Source organism: Chionomys nivalis, chromosome 12, assembly GCF_950005125.1.
Source record: "Chionomys nivalis chromosome 12, mChiNiv1.1, whole genome shotgun sequence".
Lineage (NCBI taxonomy): Eukaryota > Metazoa > Chordata > Mammalia > Rodentia > Cricetidae > Chionomys > Chionomys nivalis.
The window spans coordinates 59358259-59374955 of NC_080097.1; the positions used below are offsets into that span (position 1 = coordinate 59358259).

General features: G+C 47.8%; 1 protein-coding gene across 1 annotated transcript; it reads left to right on the plus strand.

Moving 5' to 3' along the window:
• The first annotated feature begins 24 nt into the window (after positions 1–24).
• Positions 25–9206, plus strand: Dhrs1 (dehydrogenase/reductase 1). Its single transcript, XM_057786813.1, has 9 exons — positions 25–295; positions 644–815; positions 4051–4194; positions 4352–4431; positions 6862–6994; positions 7306–7452; positions 8322–8391; positions 8630–8710; positions 8842–9206. The coding sequence occupies exons 2-9, from the start codon at positions 666–668 to the stop codon at positions 8976–8978; spliced, it is 942 nt and encodes a 313-aa protein (XP_057642796.1). The 5' UTR covers positions 25–295; positions 644–665; the 3' UTR covers positions 8979–9206.
• The last annotated feature ends 7491 nt before the right edge of the window (positions 9207–16697 follow it).

Genomic DNA, 16697 nt, shown 5'->3' on the forward strand with positions numbered 1-16697 from the left:
CTGCGACGACACGGGCGAGCAAGGTGGGCGTGTCTACAGGGTGCGGGTTTGCATTTGCGCATTCCACTCGCTGGGCCCGACTCGTGATCTCTCGGGCCCCACTCGCTTCGCCTAGTTCTAGCTCATCCGCACCCACACCGATTTCTGCCCCAGGCACGCACTCTCACCCTGACGTGGCCAGAATCAAGGTTCTCGAACTGTACGTCCTGCTCCGCCCCCTGGGACGATAAAAGTTCTCGAGCTACAGGTCTGGCGAACTGGACAGACAGAACCCTAGAGGCAGCGTCTGCGGCAGGTAAGGCTCACAGGCCCTGTCCACTTACAGGTCAGGGCTTCGCGGTTCCCTGTGGAACTGCACCGGTAGCCAGAACTCTAGAGGGAGGGCCCAGGACTCTTCATGGACATACCTTGTTGGACTGACTCGCCACCAAGTTAGCCCCACTCTGAGGGTAGCGGTATGTGTAGCCCGGGAGAGGCTCCACCCAGCCCTGTGCCTGGGTGGAGGACAACAGCCTGGCCTGAGACCTGCCCTCAGCTATCCACCTGTGAAATTTCTTTCCCCTCAAAATACTGCAAGCTTAGCAGAGACCTGTCTCTGCAGACAATCTACAGGATTCCTTCAAAGCGACTCTTAACTCCACAGATATCCTCGTTTGACGTGAGACATGGTAGCGCCCATGAAGGGCCAAGTGTGTGTGGTAACTGGTGCCTCCAGGGGTATTGGCCGTGGCATTGCCTTACAGCTCTGCAAAGCAGGGGCCACAGTGTACATCACCGGGCGCCATCTGGACACACTTAAAGCTACTGCCCAGGAGGTGAGTGACCACCTGAATTTATCATTGTGATTATTACTCATCACTTGCCTGATCATGATATCTTCCCCCCCAAAAAAATCACTGATATTTACAGAGTACATACAGTAAACAATGTAGAGTTGAATTTTTCTGAAGTGGGTTTAAGCAGAAGAAAAGTCTTGGTTTGAGAGTTTCAGGTTTTGCAAAGAACAAATGTTGGGCCAGTGACTTCCTGTGATTTAGGCAAGACTTGCTGAACTGAACCTGTTTCACTTCTTTTTGTTTGTTTTTGAGACAGTCTGTCTACATCTCTACGTAGCACTGGCTGTCCTAGAACTCACTGCGTAGATCCAGGCTGGCCTCAAACTCACAGAGATCCGCTTACCTCTGCCTCCTGAATTCTAGGATTAAAGACCAGTGCCACCCCCCCCCCCATGAGAGTTTACTTCTTAACTGGATTTCAATAAAAGCAATACTCAAGTGACCAAGTGATAACTTGATAACTTGGTAACCAGAGTTACCAAGTGATCAAACGCAATTTTTTTAATTTTATTTATTTATTTTTTATTTATTTATGAGTGCTCTGTTTGTATGCATGCCTGCAGGCCAGAAAAGGGCATCAGATCCCTTTATAGATGGTTGTGAGTCACCATGTGGGTTCTGGGAATTGAACTCAAGACCTTTGGAAGAGCAGCCAGTGCTCTTATCGGCTGAGCCACCTCTCCAGCCCCTCAAACACAATTTTTACTATTACAAGATAGGAGTCTAACAGGAAGTCAGATTTAGAAACCAGTCATTTCAGTGTACATGTGCACAGAATGTTTGCTCTAGGGGCACTGGAGGGGCATCTAAATGATAAAGGTAGGTATGTCTTTAGGCAGGCTTACCTGGAACTTGCTATGTCGACCAGGGTGCCCCTCAAACTCAGAGATCTCTTGAGTGCTGGGGTGAAAGGTGTGCACCCCCACATGTAGCTGAAGAGAAGGCTTTTTTTTTTTTTTTTTTTTGGTTTTTCGAGACAGGGTTTCTCTGTGGCTTTTTTTGGAGCCTGTCCTGGAACTAGCTCTGTAGACCAGGCTGGTCTCGAACTCACAGAGATCCGCCTGACTCTGCCTTCCGAGTGCTGGGATTAAAGGCGTGTGCCACCATCGCCCGGCAAGAGAAGGCATTATTAAAACAACTCTGAGATTCCATCTTACACCTTTAAGAATGGCCAATATCAAAAACACTGATGACAACTTATGCTGGAGAGACTGTGGGAAAAGGGAACACTTCTGCATTGCTGGTCGGAATGCAAGCTGGTACAACCTCTTTGGATGTCAATGTGGCGATTTCTCAGAAAATTAGGAAACAACCTTCCACAAGACCCAGTAATACCACTTTTAGGTATATATCCAAAGGATGCTCAATCATGCCACAAGGACATGTGCTCAGCCATGTTCATAGCAGCTTTGTTTGTCATAGCCAGAACCTGGAAACAACCTAAATGTCCCTTGATCAAAGAATGGATTAGAAAAATGTGGTACATTTACACAATGGAGTACTACACAGCAGAAAAAAATAACGACAGCTTGAATTTTGCAGGAAAATAGATGGAACTAGAAAACATTATTTTGAGTGAGGTAACCCAGACACAGAAAGACAATTATCACATGTACTCACTCATAGGTGGTTTTAAAACATAAAGCAAAGAAAGCCAGCCTACAGACCACAATCCTGGAGAACTTAGACAACAATACGGACACTAAGAGAGACTTACATAGATACAATCTACATGGGGAAGTAGAAAGTAGAAAAAGACAAGATCTCCTGAGTAAATTGGGAACATGGGGACCTTGGGGGAGGATTGAAGGGGGAAAGGAGAGGCAGAGAGGGGAGCAGAGAAAAATGTAGAGCTCAATAAATATCAATAAAAAAAAAAGAGAAGGCATTCTTGAGGTGGTTTTTATGTGTATTAGTGTTCTGCCTGCATGTATGTCTCTCTTAGGGTGCCAGATCCCCCTGGAATTGGAGTTACAGACAGTTGTGAGCTGCTACTTGGTGCTGGGAATTGAACCTGGGTCCTTTGAAGGAGCAGCCAGTGCTCCTAACTACTGAACCATCTCTCCAGCCCTCTTGAGATGATCTTTGAACAAGTCTTGAATAGGAATTAGGTAAAGAGGCCAGAGAGGGAATAATGGTTCTTAGAAGACCATCAGCTAGGGCTGGGGTGCAGTTTGGTGGAAAAGCACTTACCCAGGATGTGCAAGGCCCTGGGTTTGATCCTGGGCACTGAAAACAAGAGGAAAAAAAAAACACCCCTGCAAAGGGTTTGGGGTTAATGCACCTTTAATCCCAGCACTCAGGAGCCAGAGGCAGAAGTCTCTCTATGAGTTCAAGGTCTTCATAGTGAATTCCAAACCAGCCAGAGCTACACAGTGAGACCCTGTCTCACACGCGCGCGCGCACACACACACACACAGGCACGCATGCACAGCCAGTATGATGTACATGTCTATAGCACCCAGCACTGGAGAGGTTGTGTGAGGACTGGGAGTTCAAGGCCAGCTTGGGCTGTGTAGTAAGACCCCATCGAAAAAACTTCTAGCCTTTCATTGTTTGATTGGTGATCCAGTTAGAAGATTTTTTTAAATGTGTGTGCTTTAGTTCATACTGACTGGATTATGAGGGATTGACTTAAGGAAGAAAGACTGGAGGTCAAAGGAGCATTAAGACTTGCTGCAGTTTGAGCAAAGAAGTGGTAGGGCAGGACCCTGAGCTTGCTTTGGAGAGCAGGTGCTCTTCGGCCTCTAAAGTTGGTGGGGGCACACTTTTGGAAGGCTAGGTAGAACAGGAAGTAGCAATAGTTTATGCCTGATAGCTTTGATTTTTCAGTTACCAAGTCAGAGCATTGGCTGAGTGAGAGAAAGAGCTAGGGCTGGGTAAGAATTCCAAGGGAATGGTAAAAAGAGGGGCATGAGCGTTGGAAAGGAAAAAGAGAATAGTTACTTGTTTCTGAGAGTGGGTGTCATACCTTGTCTCTTACCCTGGAGTGACAGGATTTATCAAGGTCCTGCATAAGGTCCCATCTACCTGGATCTTTTGCAGGAGGTCCTACTGTGGAGAAATTTTTAAAACGGACACCAGGGGGAGCCATTGCACGCCACGTTTTCCCAGCTGTAGGCTGAGTGCTGTGTGTTTACCTTCTGAGTTCCTAAACTAACTTGAGTTAGGGAAATGACACTGCTCAGAGCTCATACTCCCTGTTCCTCTCCAGGCACAGTCCCTCGGGGGCCGGTGTGTGCCGGTGGTGTGTGATTCAAGCCAGGAGAGTGAAGTGAAAAGCCTGTTCGAGCAAGTCGATCGGGAGCAGGAGGGGCGGCTAGATGTGCTGGTCAATAATGCCTATGCTGGTGTCCAGGTATCCTTGGAACCTGAAACAACTCGACACCCCAGACCTCCCCCAAACCCACCCTGAGTCTTCACCTCCATTTGTTGTCCCGCTATCCAGCCCTTTGTAACTTCCTGCTTCAGATGGCCCAAGAGTCACCCTCCCTGTCTTTCTGTCTTTCTTCTAGGCTATCATGAACACCCTCAATAAGCCATTCTGGGAAGTACCTGCCTCCCTCTGGGATGATATAAACAATGTTGGACTCAGGTGTGTGCTTCACTCCCACAACCAAGGTTCCTCCCCTTTAGGTTGCCCCAGACCCAGAGTCTTTGTTTATTTGTTTGTTTGTTTGGTTGGTTGGTTTTGTTTTGTTTTTTGGAGACAGGGTTTCTGGCTGTCCCAAAACTCACTTTGTAGACCTGTCTGGCCTTGACCTCAAAGTGCTCTGACTGCCTCTGCCTCCCAAGTGCTGGGATTAAAGGCATGGGCCACCACCACCCAATTCAGTTTTTAAACAAGATCTCAGCCTTGCTCCTCCCTCCGTCTTTGCCCACCCAAGTACAAGTCCCAGGAGGGAGTATTCTCTCAGTGTTGCACGGATTCCGTAGGCTATGGTTTTAGAAATGCTTAGAAGGATGGCTCAAATTGACTAAATGGATGGACTAGTTAATACAGTATTGTTTGATGTTAGGTCATAGGTGCCGCAGTAGAAAGAGAAGCTTACCGAGATGCTAAGCCTTCATTTTCCAAAGGAACAGAGGGGTACAGCCTTCTTGGAAAAGGATGACACCCAGCTGGCTTGCTCCAGTTACTTTATTCAAACATATACAAGGTTAATTGAAGCTGGGAAAGGTTCCAACTATCACAGTCATCTCGTTCTTGCTGCCCATGAGAGCAGACAGCCCACACAAATCTCAGTCCCTTTTGACTGTGGCAAGCCATAATCAAAAGTAAGAATTCCAAGTCTGCCAGTGCTCTGTTCAGACCGAGGTCAAGCTCTTACATAGCTCCAAGTACAGACTCCAGAGAAACAACTCTTCAAGGTTTACACATTCTCAAAACAATTTCTCAGCCTCTACTGATCAACCCAAACATAGCAAAGCTTGGCTGAAACATTTCACTCCAAGCCAGACACAAAGGCTTCACTCTTTTGCTTTAAACCAGACATAATGGCTTTTCATAGTGCTACAGTGTGGGATGCATATGTGCATGTCAGGTCTTATCTCTTTGGGCATATGTATATTGTGCTTGGTCCCCATTCCTCTCATCCCCGCTGCCCTCCCCAGTCAGTCCTCTCTCTTCCCCGGTTAGTCCTACTGTTTTCTGTTTCCCTCTCTAGTTTGCACCTCCTCGGGCCTCTTCTTCCCTCTACAGTTCTCCTTATACCTATAAATACACATGTATACACATGTGTGGACTCATATATACACACATGTAATTTTAGAATTAGAACCCAAATATGAGAGATAACATGGTATCTGTGTTTCTGAGTCTGGCTTGTTTTGTTTAATATAATGGTTTCCAGTGCCCGAAGTGGTGGTGCACGCCTTTAATCCCAGCATTTGGGAGGCAGAGGCAGAGGCAGGTGGATCCACCTGATCTCCTATGAGTATCAGTACCCCCAGGGCTATACAGAGAGACCCTGTCTCAAAATTAGTAACAATAATAATAATTATTATGTTTCCACTTGTATCCATTTTCCTGCAAATGTCATGGTTTCATTTTCTTTACAGCTGTACAAAATTCAATTCCGTATATGTACCACATTTTTTAGCCACTCATTAGTTGATGGATGTCTGCGTTGGTTCCATTTCCAGACTATTGTGAATAAGTCAGCTCTAGAAATGCAAATATCTCTGTGGTTTGTTGGCCTAGACTCCTACCCACATGTGGGATAGCTGGGTCACAGTCTATTTTCCTTTTGTGAGAAATCCCCACACTGGCTTCCACAGTCACTTTCTCACCAGCAGTGTGTAAGAGTTCCTCTCTGTCCACATCATCACCAGCAGTGTGTAAAGGTTGCTCTCTGTCCATGTCATCACCAGCAGTGTGTAAGGGTTCCTCTCTGCCCACATCATCACCAGCACTAGTGAATTATTTTCTTGATGATAGCCATAGCCACTTTGCCTAGGATGAGATGGAATCACAAAGTAGTTTTAATTTATGTCCTCCAATGGCTGTAGTTATTTAACATTTCTCTGATATTTATTTTGAATTTGAATTTCTACTCTTGAAAATTTTCTACTCCGGCCATTTGTTCATTTACTGGCTGGCTGATTTGGTTTTTGTGTGTTGGTTGTTGCTGTTTTATAACAAGGTCTCATCTGCCCAAGGCTGGCATGAAATTCACTGTGTAACCAAGATGTCCTTGAATTCCCCATTCTCCTGCCTTCGCCTCCAGAGTGCTGAGATTATAGGTGTGTCCCATTAACCCAGCTGACCAGGTCTAATTCGCCCTGAACTATTTTATGTTTATAGTGCAAGATCCCCTTCCGTTATGTTTGTCATGTGTAGATCACCCTTTCTCATCTGCCATTAATTGTGTCCGTTTTCTCCTTGGAATGGCCTATTCCTAATTCCCCAGGTCCTCACCGGCTCCTACACAGCCTCCTGTGGTGCTGACAGTAGCTACTGAGGACTCAGGAAGCAACTGAACCAGCATCCACACAACTCATTCCTTCTTCTCTGCCCCTCTAGAGGCCACTACTTGTGCTCTGTGTATGGGGCGCGGCTGATGGTACCAGCTGGCAAAGGACTCATCGTGGTTGTCTCCTCCCCCGGGGGGCTGCAGCATATGTTCAATGTCCCTTATGGTGTGGGCAAAGCTGCGGTAAGGACCAGTGCATAGGAGCCAGGGAAACAGACAACAGGGTTGATAGTTGATCCAGTCCCCACTGGTCAGAATAGTAAGACCGGTGACCTTCAGCTCTCTCTCTGCCCTACCCACTGATAGTCCCTTTGCCTGGGCCTCCCTCCATCTGCCAGAGTAGGTTTCAGATGTGGGAAGAGGAGTACCAGAAACATCAGGGCTCTCGAGAAGGATGGGGGCCAGGGATATCCTCGTGGACTGAGGGAGAGCAGAAGAGAAGGGTGAGTTAGGCAGGTGTCCAGGTTCTCATTCTGCCTTCTCTCCCTCCATAGTGTGACAAATTGGCTGCTGACTGTGCTCACGAGCTACGGCGTCATGGAGTCAGCTACGTTTCTCTATGGCCAGGGTTGGTGCAAACAGAACTGGTGAAGGAGTTTATGGCAAAACAGGAAGATTCAGAGGATCCTGTGTTTAAGAAGGTTAGCACGGGCCAGGCAGTGGTAGTAGTACACGCCTTTAATCCCAGCACTCGGGAGGTAGAGGCAGGCGGATCTCTGTGAGTTTAAGGCCAGCCTGGTCTACAGAGCTAGTTCCAGGACAGACTCCAAAGCTACAGAGAAACCCTGATTCAGAAAAAAAAGAAAAAAGAAAAGAAAAGGCAGTATCTCCAGACAGTACCAAGTATAAGCATGCCCCATGGCGGCAGGCTGTCTGTAATTCCAGCACTCAGGAGGCAGAGGCAAGGGGATCTGTGCGACTTCAAGGCCAGCCTGACTGAGTTCTAGGCCGGCCAGAGCCACACAGTGAGACTCTGGCTAAAAAGAGAAAGAATAAATGACCCCACTCATCAGGTGCTTACTAGAGCAGACACAGGCTGAGTGTATGCACACATTATTTCTTCAAATCTTGTAAGGCAGATAGTAACTCCATTTTATAGATAGACGTTAAGAAACCTGCTGCTGGGCTGGAAATGTAGCCCAGTGGTAAAGCGGTTGCTTAGGCACAGGCCCAGCTCCTGGCAATGAGTAATGAAGGAAAGAAACATGCTCCGTAGTACGCATCGCCACAGGAAAGGCTGTCTGACACCAAAGCCCGTGTACTTGGCCTTGCCCTCATCTGCCCTAGAAGGTCCAGCACTAGTTATAATGATCTGATCCTTCCGTTAGTAGAGGCAGTGGTCCTGGGTTCAGGGTCCAGGGCTCACGTGAACATGGGAAAGGTGTCGTTTAAGACATGACCTTGCAAATCCTGCTTAGGTTTGTGTCCTTCTGGGACAGAAGGTGAAAATGAAGAAGGCACAGGCAGCACTCTTGGAAATAACCCCTAACTTCTCAACCCATTTTTTTAGGCCAAATCAGATTTCTCATCGGCAGAAAGCACAGAAATGAGTGGCAAGTGCGTGGTGGCCTTGGCAACAGGTGACGACATTGGGATGACAAAGTTCGTCCACAGGGCGCTGACAGCTAGTTCCTTATTTTGGTTTGGGAGGTGATTGGACGCTCTTGTCAGGATTCCTGGTTTGAGGTGTGAGGTCTCTTAACTAGCTGCAGGAAGGCGTGGCCGAAAGCCTTTGCCTGAGCCCTGTCCCATTCAGCCAAACTCTGTCAGTGCCCATCTCCCAGCGCCCACCATCCCTAAGCGTATGTGTGCCCACAGACCCCAATATCCTGGACTTGAGCGGGAAGGTGCTGCCGTCCTGTGACCTTGCCCGGCGCTATGGCCTTCGGGATGTAGATGGTAAGCAGTCACTCTGGGCCAGCCTTACCTGATGAACCGGACCGTTACCCCTTGCTCTCAAGTTGTCAGCCAGTGCTGCGGTGTCTCAGGAGCAGGAACTAAGGGTCTAATTGTCTTTCTGTTGATCCCAGGCCGCCCTGTCCAAGACTATTTTTCTTTGGGCTACATCCTCTCGCATGTCTCCAGCCTGGGATGGCTGACCTCCTACCTGCCTGGCTTCCTCCGTGTGCCCAAGTGGATTGTCACCCTCTACACCAGCAAATTCTAAGCTCCTGGCCTGCTGTCTCATCCAACCAGGTCTCAGTGGAACGAGGCCGTCCTCGCACACCCGTGTCCTCCTGGGAGAGAGGGCGGGTGCCGGGCACCTAGTGAGTTCTGGGGGCTCCAGTAGGCTCTTTGTGCCTTCGTCTTCCCTGTCCCTACAGTACTGAAAAGTCCTTATAAACAGAAGCTAGTAAAGGACTTACCTCCCCTTCAGTGTGTTTGTGAGCTCTGATTCTGTGTTAAAACAAAGTGGTAGATATTTGAGAGAAAGATTCAACGATGTAAGAATGTGTAGCTTCTCAGGCTGAGATGATTCAGTAGACACAACTCTTGCTGAGCAAGCATGAAGACCAGAGTTCAAATCCCAGAACCATTTAGAACTGGATACAGTGGCAGCATGCCTGTATGGAATAAGAGACACAGGTGGAAGAATCCTGGATGCTCTCCAGCTGCCTAGCCTGGTGTTCACAATGGCGAACAGCTAAAGACCTTGCCTAAACAAGGTAGAAGGTGAGCACCAGTAGCCAGGATTGACCAACACCTGGAACGTGTACCCAAATTCATATGCACATGTATAAACACAACAGGTCCTTTAATCCCAGCACTGGGGAAACAACCAGGAGGATCCCTGAATTCCAGCCAGTCTGGTCTACAGAGTGAGTTCAAGGACAGCTAGGGCTACACAATGAAGTTCTGTCTCAAAAAAATAAAAAAATTTAAAAGTAGGGTCAGGCATGGTGCATGGCACACACTTTTAATCCTAGCACTCAAGAAGCAGAGATGGGCGAATCTCTTAAGTTTTGAAGCCAGTCTTTCTATGTAGAGAGTTCCAGGTCAGCCAGGTTTCTTGTCTCAAGAAAATAAAAATCAAACGTATAGGTACTAAAAGGGCTCCAGCCCCCCTTTTTCCTTCAGAACTGCTCCTGCCTTTTCTCATGCTAGGGGCAGGGTCTCTTCCCAAGCTGGACAACTTGGCCTCTGTTTTCAGCATCTTTCCACCAATGGCTGCTGCTTTCTACTGGGCTGTCTCTGCCCAGCACAGGCAGACCTCTTGCTGCCTTTAACTTCCTGGACCTGGAAGAGAAGGTGCTTCCTGATTCCAGGTAAGAGACAGAAGAAGCACTATCAGGCGCTGGCACACTCACCCTTCCTCTCGGGACTGTGTTACCGGAATGAGTCACCTTCTGCAGAACTGACTGCCTGAACTGATCAGGCCCGCCTCCCAGAGCAAAGCTTTCCCAGGAGGCCAAGGGCAGTTCTCCGAGAGTGACAGGTGTCAGGAGTGAAAGCACACTGAAGAGGGTATCAGGCCCAAGACAGAAGAGCGCCCAGTGCATGCGGGCAAACACTGGCACTGTCAGCTCCAGGAAAATTGACATGATCAGACATGCGGTAGAGAGGAGCTCACAGGAGCCGAGGTGTGGGCAGAGGAAGAAGAGGTTGTAAGCAAAAGATGCTGGCCCAGCATCAGTCTCACCAGGAATCTGACGATAATACAGGTGAGGGCTGAGAGCTTACAGGAGGCAGTGTCCACAGACGGGACCTGAGTCAGAACAAGACTGCCACTGCGTGTCTCCCTGGCATGGGAGACAATGCACCAGCAGCAGGCACAGAGGAAGAATTTTTTTTTTTTTTTTTTTTTTTTTTTTTGGTTTTTTCGAGACAGGGTTTCTCTGTGGTTTTGGAGCCTGTCCTGGAACTAACTCATGTAGACCGGGCTGGTCTCGAACTCACAGAGATCCGCCTGCCTCTGCCTCCCGAGTGCTGGGATTAAAGGCGTGCGCCACCACCGCCCAGCAAGAATTTTTTTGAGAAGCCATCTTGTCTGAGGTTAGCCCTGGCAGGTCACCAAGGGGCTAGTTGAGATTCAGCCTACCCTTACTAAAGATAGACGATGGAGCCCAAAGAGGGTTGGAGGGAGACTTTGATTGTCAGGCATTATTCATGACCCAGAATTCAAAAGCTTTTGAAGAACGTACAAAAGTCTCCTATCCCTGTCCTGTAAGTGCCCCGTGCCCAGTCCAGGTCGTTAGGTACCAGCCCTAGACACAGACCCCACCCCTCCATTCCTTCTGGGTGTTTAGGCTGTCACCAGCAGGAGGTGGAAGAACACGAAGACTTAGAAAGAGCAATGGGGTTCTGTGACAACCTAAAGAGATCTTAAAGAAAGAGCAATGGGGTTCTGTGACAACCTAAAGAGATCTTAAAGAGCAATGGGGTTCTGTGACAACCTAAAGAGATCTTAAAGAAAGAGCAACGGGGTTCTGTGACAACCTAAAGAGATCTTAAAGAAAGAGCAACGGGGTTCTGTGACAACCTAAAGAGATCTGCCAGGCCTTGTCCTGGTCTCCTGACCAGTCAGCTCACATCATGGATGTGTGTCATAGCTACAGCTGATAGCCATAAATTAGGGGTCTCAAACACTGGCAATGAAGTACTCGAGATGGTTCTGCCATTAAGAGCACTTCCTGCTCTTGCGGAGAACCTGGGTTCAGTTCCCAGCACCCACATGGAGGCTCACAGTCATCCATAGCTCCAGTTCTAGGGGATCTGGTGCCCTCTTCCAAACTCCTCAGGCAACAGGTATCCATGTGGCATACATACAAACATTCAGTCAAAACATTCATACAGCCACATAAAAATCCAAAAATAACAAGGAACATCAAGGGGTTTTGTTGCAAGCTCTAACCAATAGCCCCATCCCAAAGGCTGGGCTAAAGAATCTGATAGCTTTTATTTTTATTTTTCTCGTTTGTTTTTTTAAGATTTGAAGGGTGTGGTATATGCCATTATGTCTGAGGACATATGTTATGTGTGTGCATGTAGAAGCCAGAGGAAATCCTCTGGTGTTGCTCAGAAACCATCCACCTTTTTCCCTGAGTCAGGGTCTCCTGCTAGGATCTGGGTCTCACCTATTAAGTGATGCTGTTGCTAGCTCTAGAGACACCCACTCCCACCCCCCACCCCCGTCTCATCTCTGCAGCACCGGGGTTGTGAGTACAGCCACTCCCGGCTCCTTACTTTGGTGCTACGGATTGAGCATGGGTACTCACTCTTACATAGCAAGCACATTATGAACCTGAGCCTGAGAGTCCAGTTTGGGGGACATGTCATTGGTCACCCAGTTCCATCAACTGCTGAAGGCCTCTTTGGGCCCAGGAGTAAGAATGGAGATCCCTGGTAGCTAAGGGAAGTGATGAAGTAATGTTAGTGGTGGGGGTGAGGTCTTGGACATGAAGCAAGACAGTCATGAAAGCCTCACAGGATCCTGATCAGGCAACATGGCTGAGCCCAAAACTGCCTTTCCACCTTTCTTATCCTGGATCCTACTCATCCTAGATACTAAAGACCTTGACACCACCTTTGATGTATCATGTGGGATACGTGGTCCTCTCGAAGGGTTCTCAGGTCCTTGAGACACACTCCTGCTTAGACGAGACACATCCTTCTAGCTGCTAGCCCTTTGTAGCAAGTGGCCTAAGGAGAGGTCCAGGGCTGTTATCAGTACAGACTGGAACACAAAGCAAGCTTCCAAGCAGCACTGAGATTTCTCAAGAAGGCACTTCAAGGATGGCAGGGGCCACCCTAGGGAGATGCTATGTAAATGTATACAGCCACTATGCTAGACTTCAGTTAAGTGTCTTAGTGAAGGGATTTGAACAGTCTGGTTAGTTTTATCAACTTGACACAGACTGAAAAGAGGGAACCTTAACTGAGATAGTGCCTCCATCACTTTGGCTTATGAGCCTGTCGCGTGCCGTTTTCTTGATATATGTCTGATGTGGGAATGCCCATACCATGGCGGATGGTGCCACTCCTGGGCAGGTGGTGCTGGGTTGTACAATAAGCAAGCTGAGCAAGTCATGAAAAACAAGCAGTAAAGCCCAGCACTCAGGAGACAGAGAGAGGTGGATCTCTGTGAGTCTGAGGCCAGCCTGGTCTCCAAAGTTAGTTCCAGGACAGACATGACTGTTACACAGAGAAATCCTGTCTTGAAATGAAAATAAATATTAAATAAAGCAAGCAGTAATCAGTCTTCTCCCTCATCAATCTCTGCTTCAGTTTCCGTCTCCAAGTTCCTGCCTCAGTTTCCCTGAATAATGAGCAGGAAATAGAAGTGTATGCTCAAATAAGCCCTTTCCTCCTCAAGGTGCTTTTCTTTTGGTCATGGTGTTTATCACAGCAACAGAAAGCAAACTAGGAGAGATGGAGCTCTCTTGTGCCAAGAGGCCTGCAGTTCTCCATGGACTGCTGCTGTATACTGCCCACATCCCAGGGACTTCGCAAGGACCGGGTTGGGAGATGAGCACGTTTACCCAGCCAGGGTTGAGCTATAGGCTCAGCTTAAAACTACGGGGAAGAGTCACAGGTCGCCTGCACTGTCAGGAGTGGAGAGGAACTGTAAACCATGTGCGCTTCACTTGATAACAGAGAAATCAGAAGACTTTCCTTGGACCTGAAAGGAATGCTGGGAAAGAGGCAGAGGGAAGAAATGGGGCAACTTCACGTAATCTCCATCAACAAGTGAGAAGGTCTTGGCATTCCTCCTGATGGAGACATAGTTCTGGAAGAAACAAGCAAGCAGAAACGGACATGGGCTGAGCACCCCTCAAGGGGTTTACGGTGGAGGGTGCACAGAGGACTCGGCCTGGATTTTACCATCACTTTAGCACAAAGGAACAACCATGGTTTATTAGGCACTTGCAGTGACTACCTAGATCTCACTCCAGCTTCTCACCTGCCCCGTGAAGCAAGTATTGCTTTGCAGTAAAAGAAGCCACCACTTAGAAAAGTTAGTGACTGGGCCAAAACTGCAAGAGAAGAGTTCAGATTCAACCAAAATGTGTGATCCCGGAATGGAAGCTCTTTCTCCTGCACCGACTGCCCTGCTGTTTAGCTTCCTGTTTGGCTTGGGCTCTGGAGACTTTTTCCGCTTCCTGCAGAGGGTGTGTTGAGGTTTGGTAGCCCGCTGAACTTTCAGGTCAAATTCAGTCTTGATTTTCTCTAAGTTCCTCGACACTTTCTTCCCCGACACCTTTGCTTGAGCAAGTCTGGTCTCTGCAGTACCTTTCACTCCCAGCCCCTAGACCCCTAGTTCCCCCAGCCCCCAGGATCCCTGCCCCAAGCCCCCAGCTCCCCAACCCCCCAGGATCTCAGCCCAGATCCCAGACCCATTTCTGCCTGCCAGAATTCATCCCATAAAGTCTATCTCAGCCTTCTAGAAGCTTCTGGTTTTTTCTGACCTTGCTTTTGTCTTTTTCTGGGGATTGTTTTCCTGTGGCATTCACTTGGGTCTTGACTAGTATGAGAGACATAGATGTCCTTATCCATTTCCTATGTGAAACTGAGAGACACTACCCAAGCCACCGTTGAGTTTTGGGATTCTTGTCCCTATTTCCCCTGTTGCCATCTTCTACACACACAGAAGTATACATCCTGAAGCACAGAACTGAAGAGTGCCAAGCCACCCAGAGTGTGGCTAAATTCACAGGGCCAGGGGGACCCACTGATGAGAGCCCCTTCTTCCCTCTCCAGGAGGCAGATGATATCCACTCCCAGGTACTAGCCTTCTGAGAACTCCTGCCTCCTAGAATCCATCAATCCTTGCCTGCTCAGGGACCTGGGGATTGCGTGACTACTTCCCAGTCAATAGCACTATTAGCTGTGGGAGACATGAGTGTTTCTTGGGGTCCTTCCCCTCTCCCCAGTCTCTGGGCCAAAGTTTAAGCCTGAGTCATTGAGTACAGGGGAAACACAGGCCTCGCTCCTGTCAGCAATTCTGAGCGTGCTCCTTCTTTACTGGAGTACTAAGCTTCTGCGCCACTCCCTGTTTGCTTCCTCTCCGTGCTCCGGCGAGAACTGGAGTGCACCCACCCTGCCTGACTCACCTGGCCCATGCTTCCTGTCATCACTTCCGATATGCCCAACTTCCCTCCTAATCCCTTACCAGCCCAGTGAGGTACAGCCTGTCTCGCTCTCGCTGCTCATCAAATAGAAATTCAATTTTTTTTTAAGGTTTTTGAGTTTTAATTTTTTTTGGAGAACTTCATACATGAGTGCCATATTTAATCATTTCCCCCCACCTCTCCCTCCAATTCTTCCTATGCCCCCAACTCCCTCTCAAATTCAATTCCCTATCTTCTTTAATCATTATTGTTTTATATATGTGTATATATAAATAAAATGTATATAAAACACCTGTTCAACCCATTTAATGTTGCTCTTACTTATACATAAGGGATGTATACATTTAGGGATGACCACTTGAGCCTGGATAACCTAACGGGGCTCATCTCTGAAGAAGACTAATTCTCGCTCCCTCAGCAACCAGTGAGTCCCTGTGTCTCTTCACCTGGGGTGGGGCCTTGTACCATTTCCCCTGTTGGCACTGGCATGTTGACTGGTGTTATCATGCAGGTCTTGGTAGGTAACCCTACCGCTGAGACGTTGTAGGTGCAGCTTCCCTGTCGTGTCTAGAGACACCGTCTCACAGAGGGTACCCTGGTCTTCTGGCTCCCTCTTCCGTGCTGCCCCCTGAGCCTGAGGTGTGGGGTCTGTGCGCTGTAAATGAAGCGGTGGTCACTGATTCTCTGCCTGTAACCAGTTGTGGATCTCTACAGGACCCTCTGTTCACTGAAATAAAATGAAGCTTCTCTGATGAGGGGTAAGAGCTACACCTGTGGTTATAGGGATAAGCATTTAGAATGAGGCTAGAAATTGTGTTTGTTTAGGGAAAATGGCAGTAATAAGTTCCCTTCTAGGTCTATGAGCCTCCAATCTGTGGTTGGCTTTACAATACCAGGAATGAGAGCAGACCCTAAGTGCAGTTAGACAGTGGGTAGTTACCCTTAGGGTTAGAGTGCCACTTTGCACCACTGGGGATAATTTGTTGGCCGGCCATTGTTGTTGTTCATAGGTTTAAGAGCTCGGAAGGACAATGGATTACTTTTCTCTGTTGGCAGCTTGCGTAGTGCCTTCAGACACTATGGGAGCTGGTCCTTGGGGAGAAGGCGTCCACATCAGGTCCAGCTTCGGTCCTCTGGGTCTCTCAACAAAGTCTTACCTTTGAGTTCTGAGAGGCAGCCAGAGGCAATGGCAATAGCCTATATTGTTCTGGGAGTCTCTTGGGTCTTCCTGATTAATAACTCAAAGGGATATTTTCCATACCTGGCACTGAAGTTTCTGTTAGTCTATGGCCCTTGTGGGGAACACTATCACTCTGTGCAGTATAACTCCATTTGAAATTATATACATATATACATTCATACATAAATGTATATATACATACGAGTTAACACGATTTGTATATATGTAACACATGTATATACAATTATATTTTCTTCTATTTTTATACAAATGGGTGTTTTGCCTGGATGTATGTTTACCATATGCATGCAGGGCGCCTGGAAACCAGAAAGGGAGTCAGATGCCCTGAGAGTGGAGTTTCAGATAGTTTGAACCATGTGGCTCCTGAGAATTGAACCTGGGTCCATTGGAAGAGCAGGCAGTACTCTTAACTGCTGAACCATTCTTCCAAACCCTTATATATTTTTAAGTAAGCTTCTAAAATAATAGGTCTCCCTATGGCCTTTTCAGACATCCTTAGTAACATTTACCTTTCTTTCTTTTTAAATAAAGACTTATTTTATTTATGTGTCTGTGTTTGTGCGAGTATGTGTCCCAAACGTGCAATTCCCAAAAACACCGAGAGCCTCGGATTCTC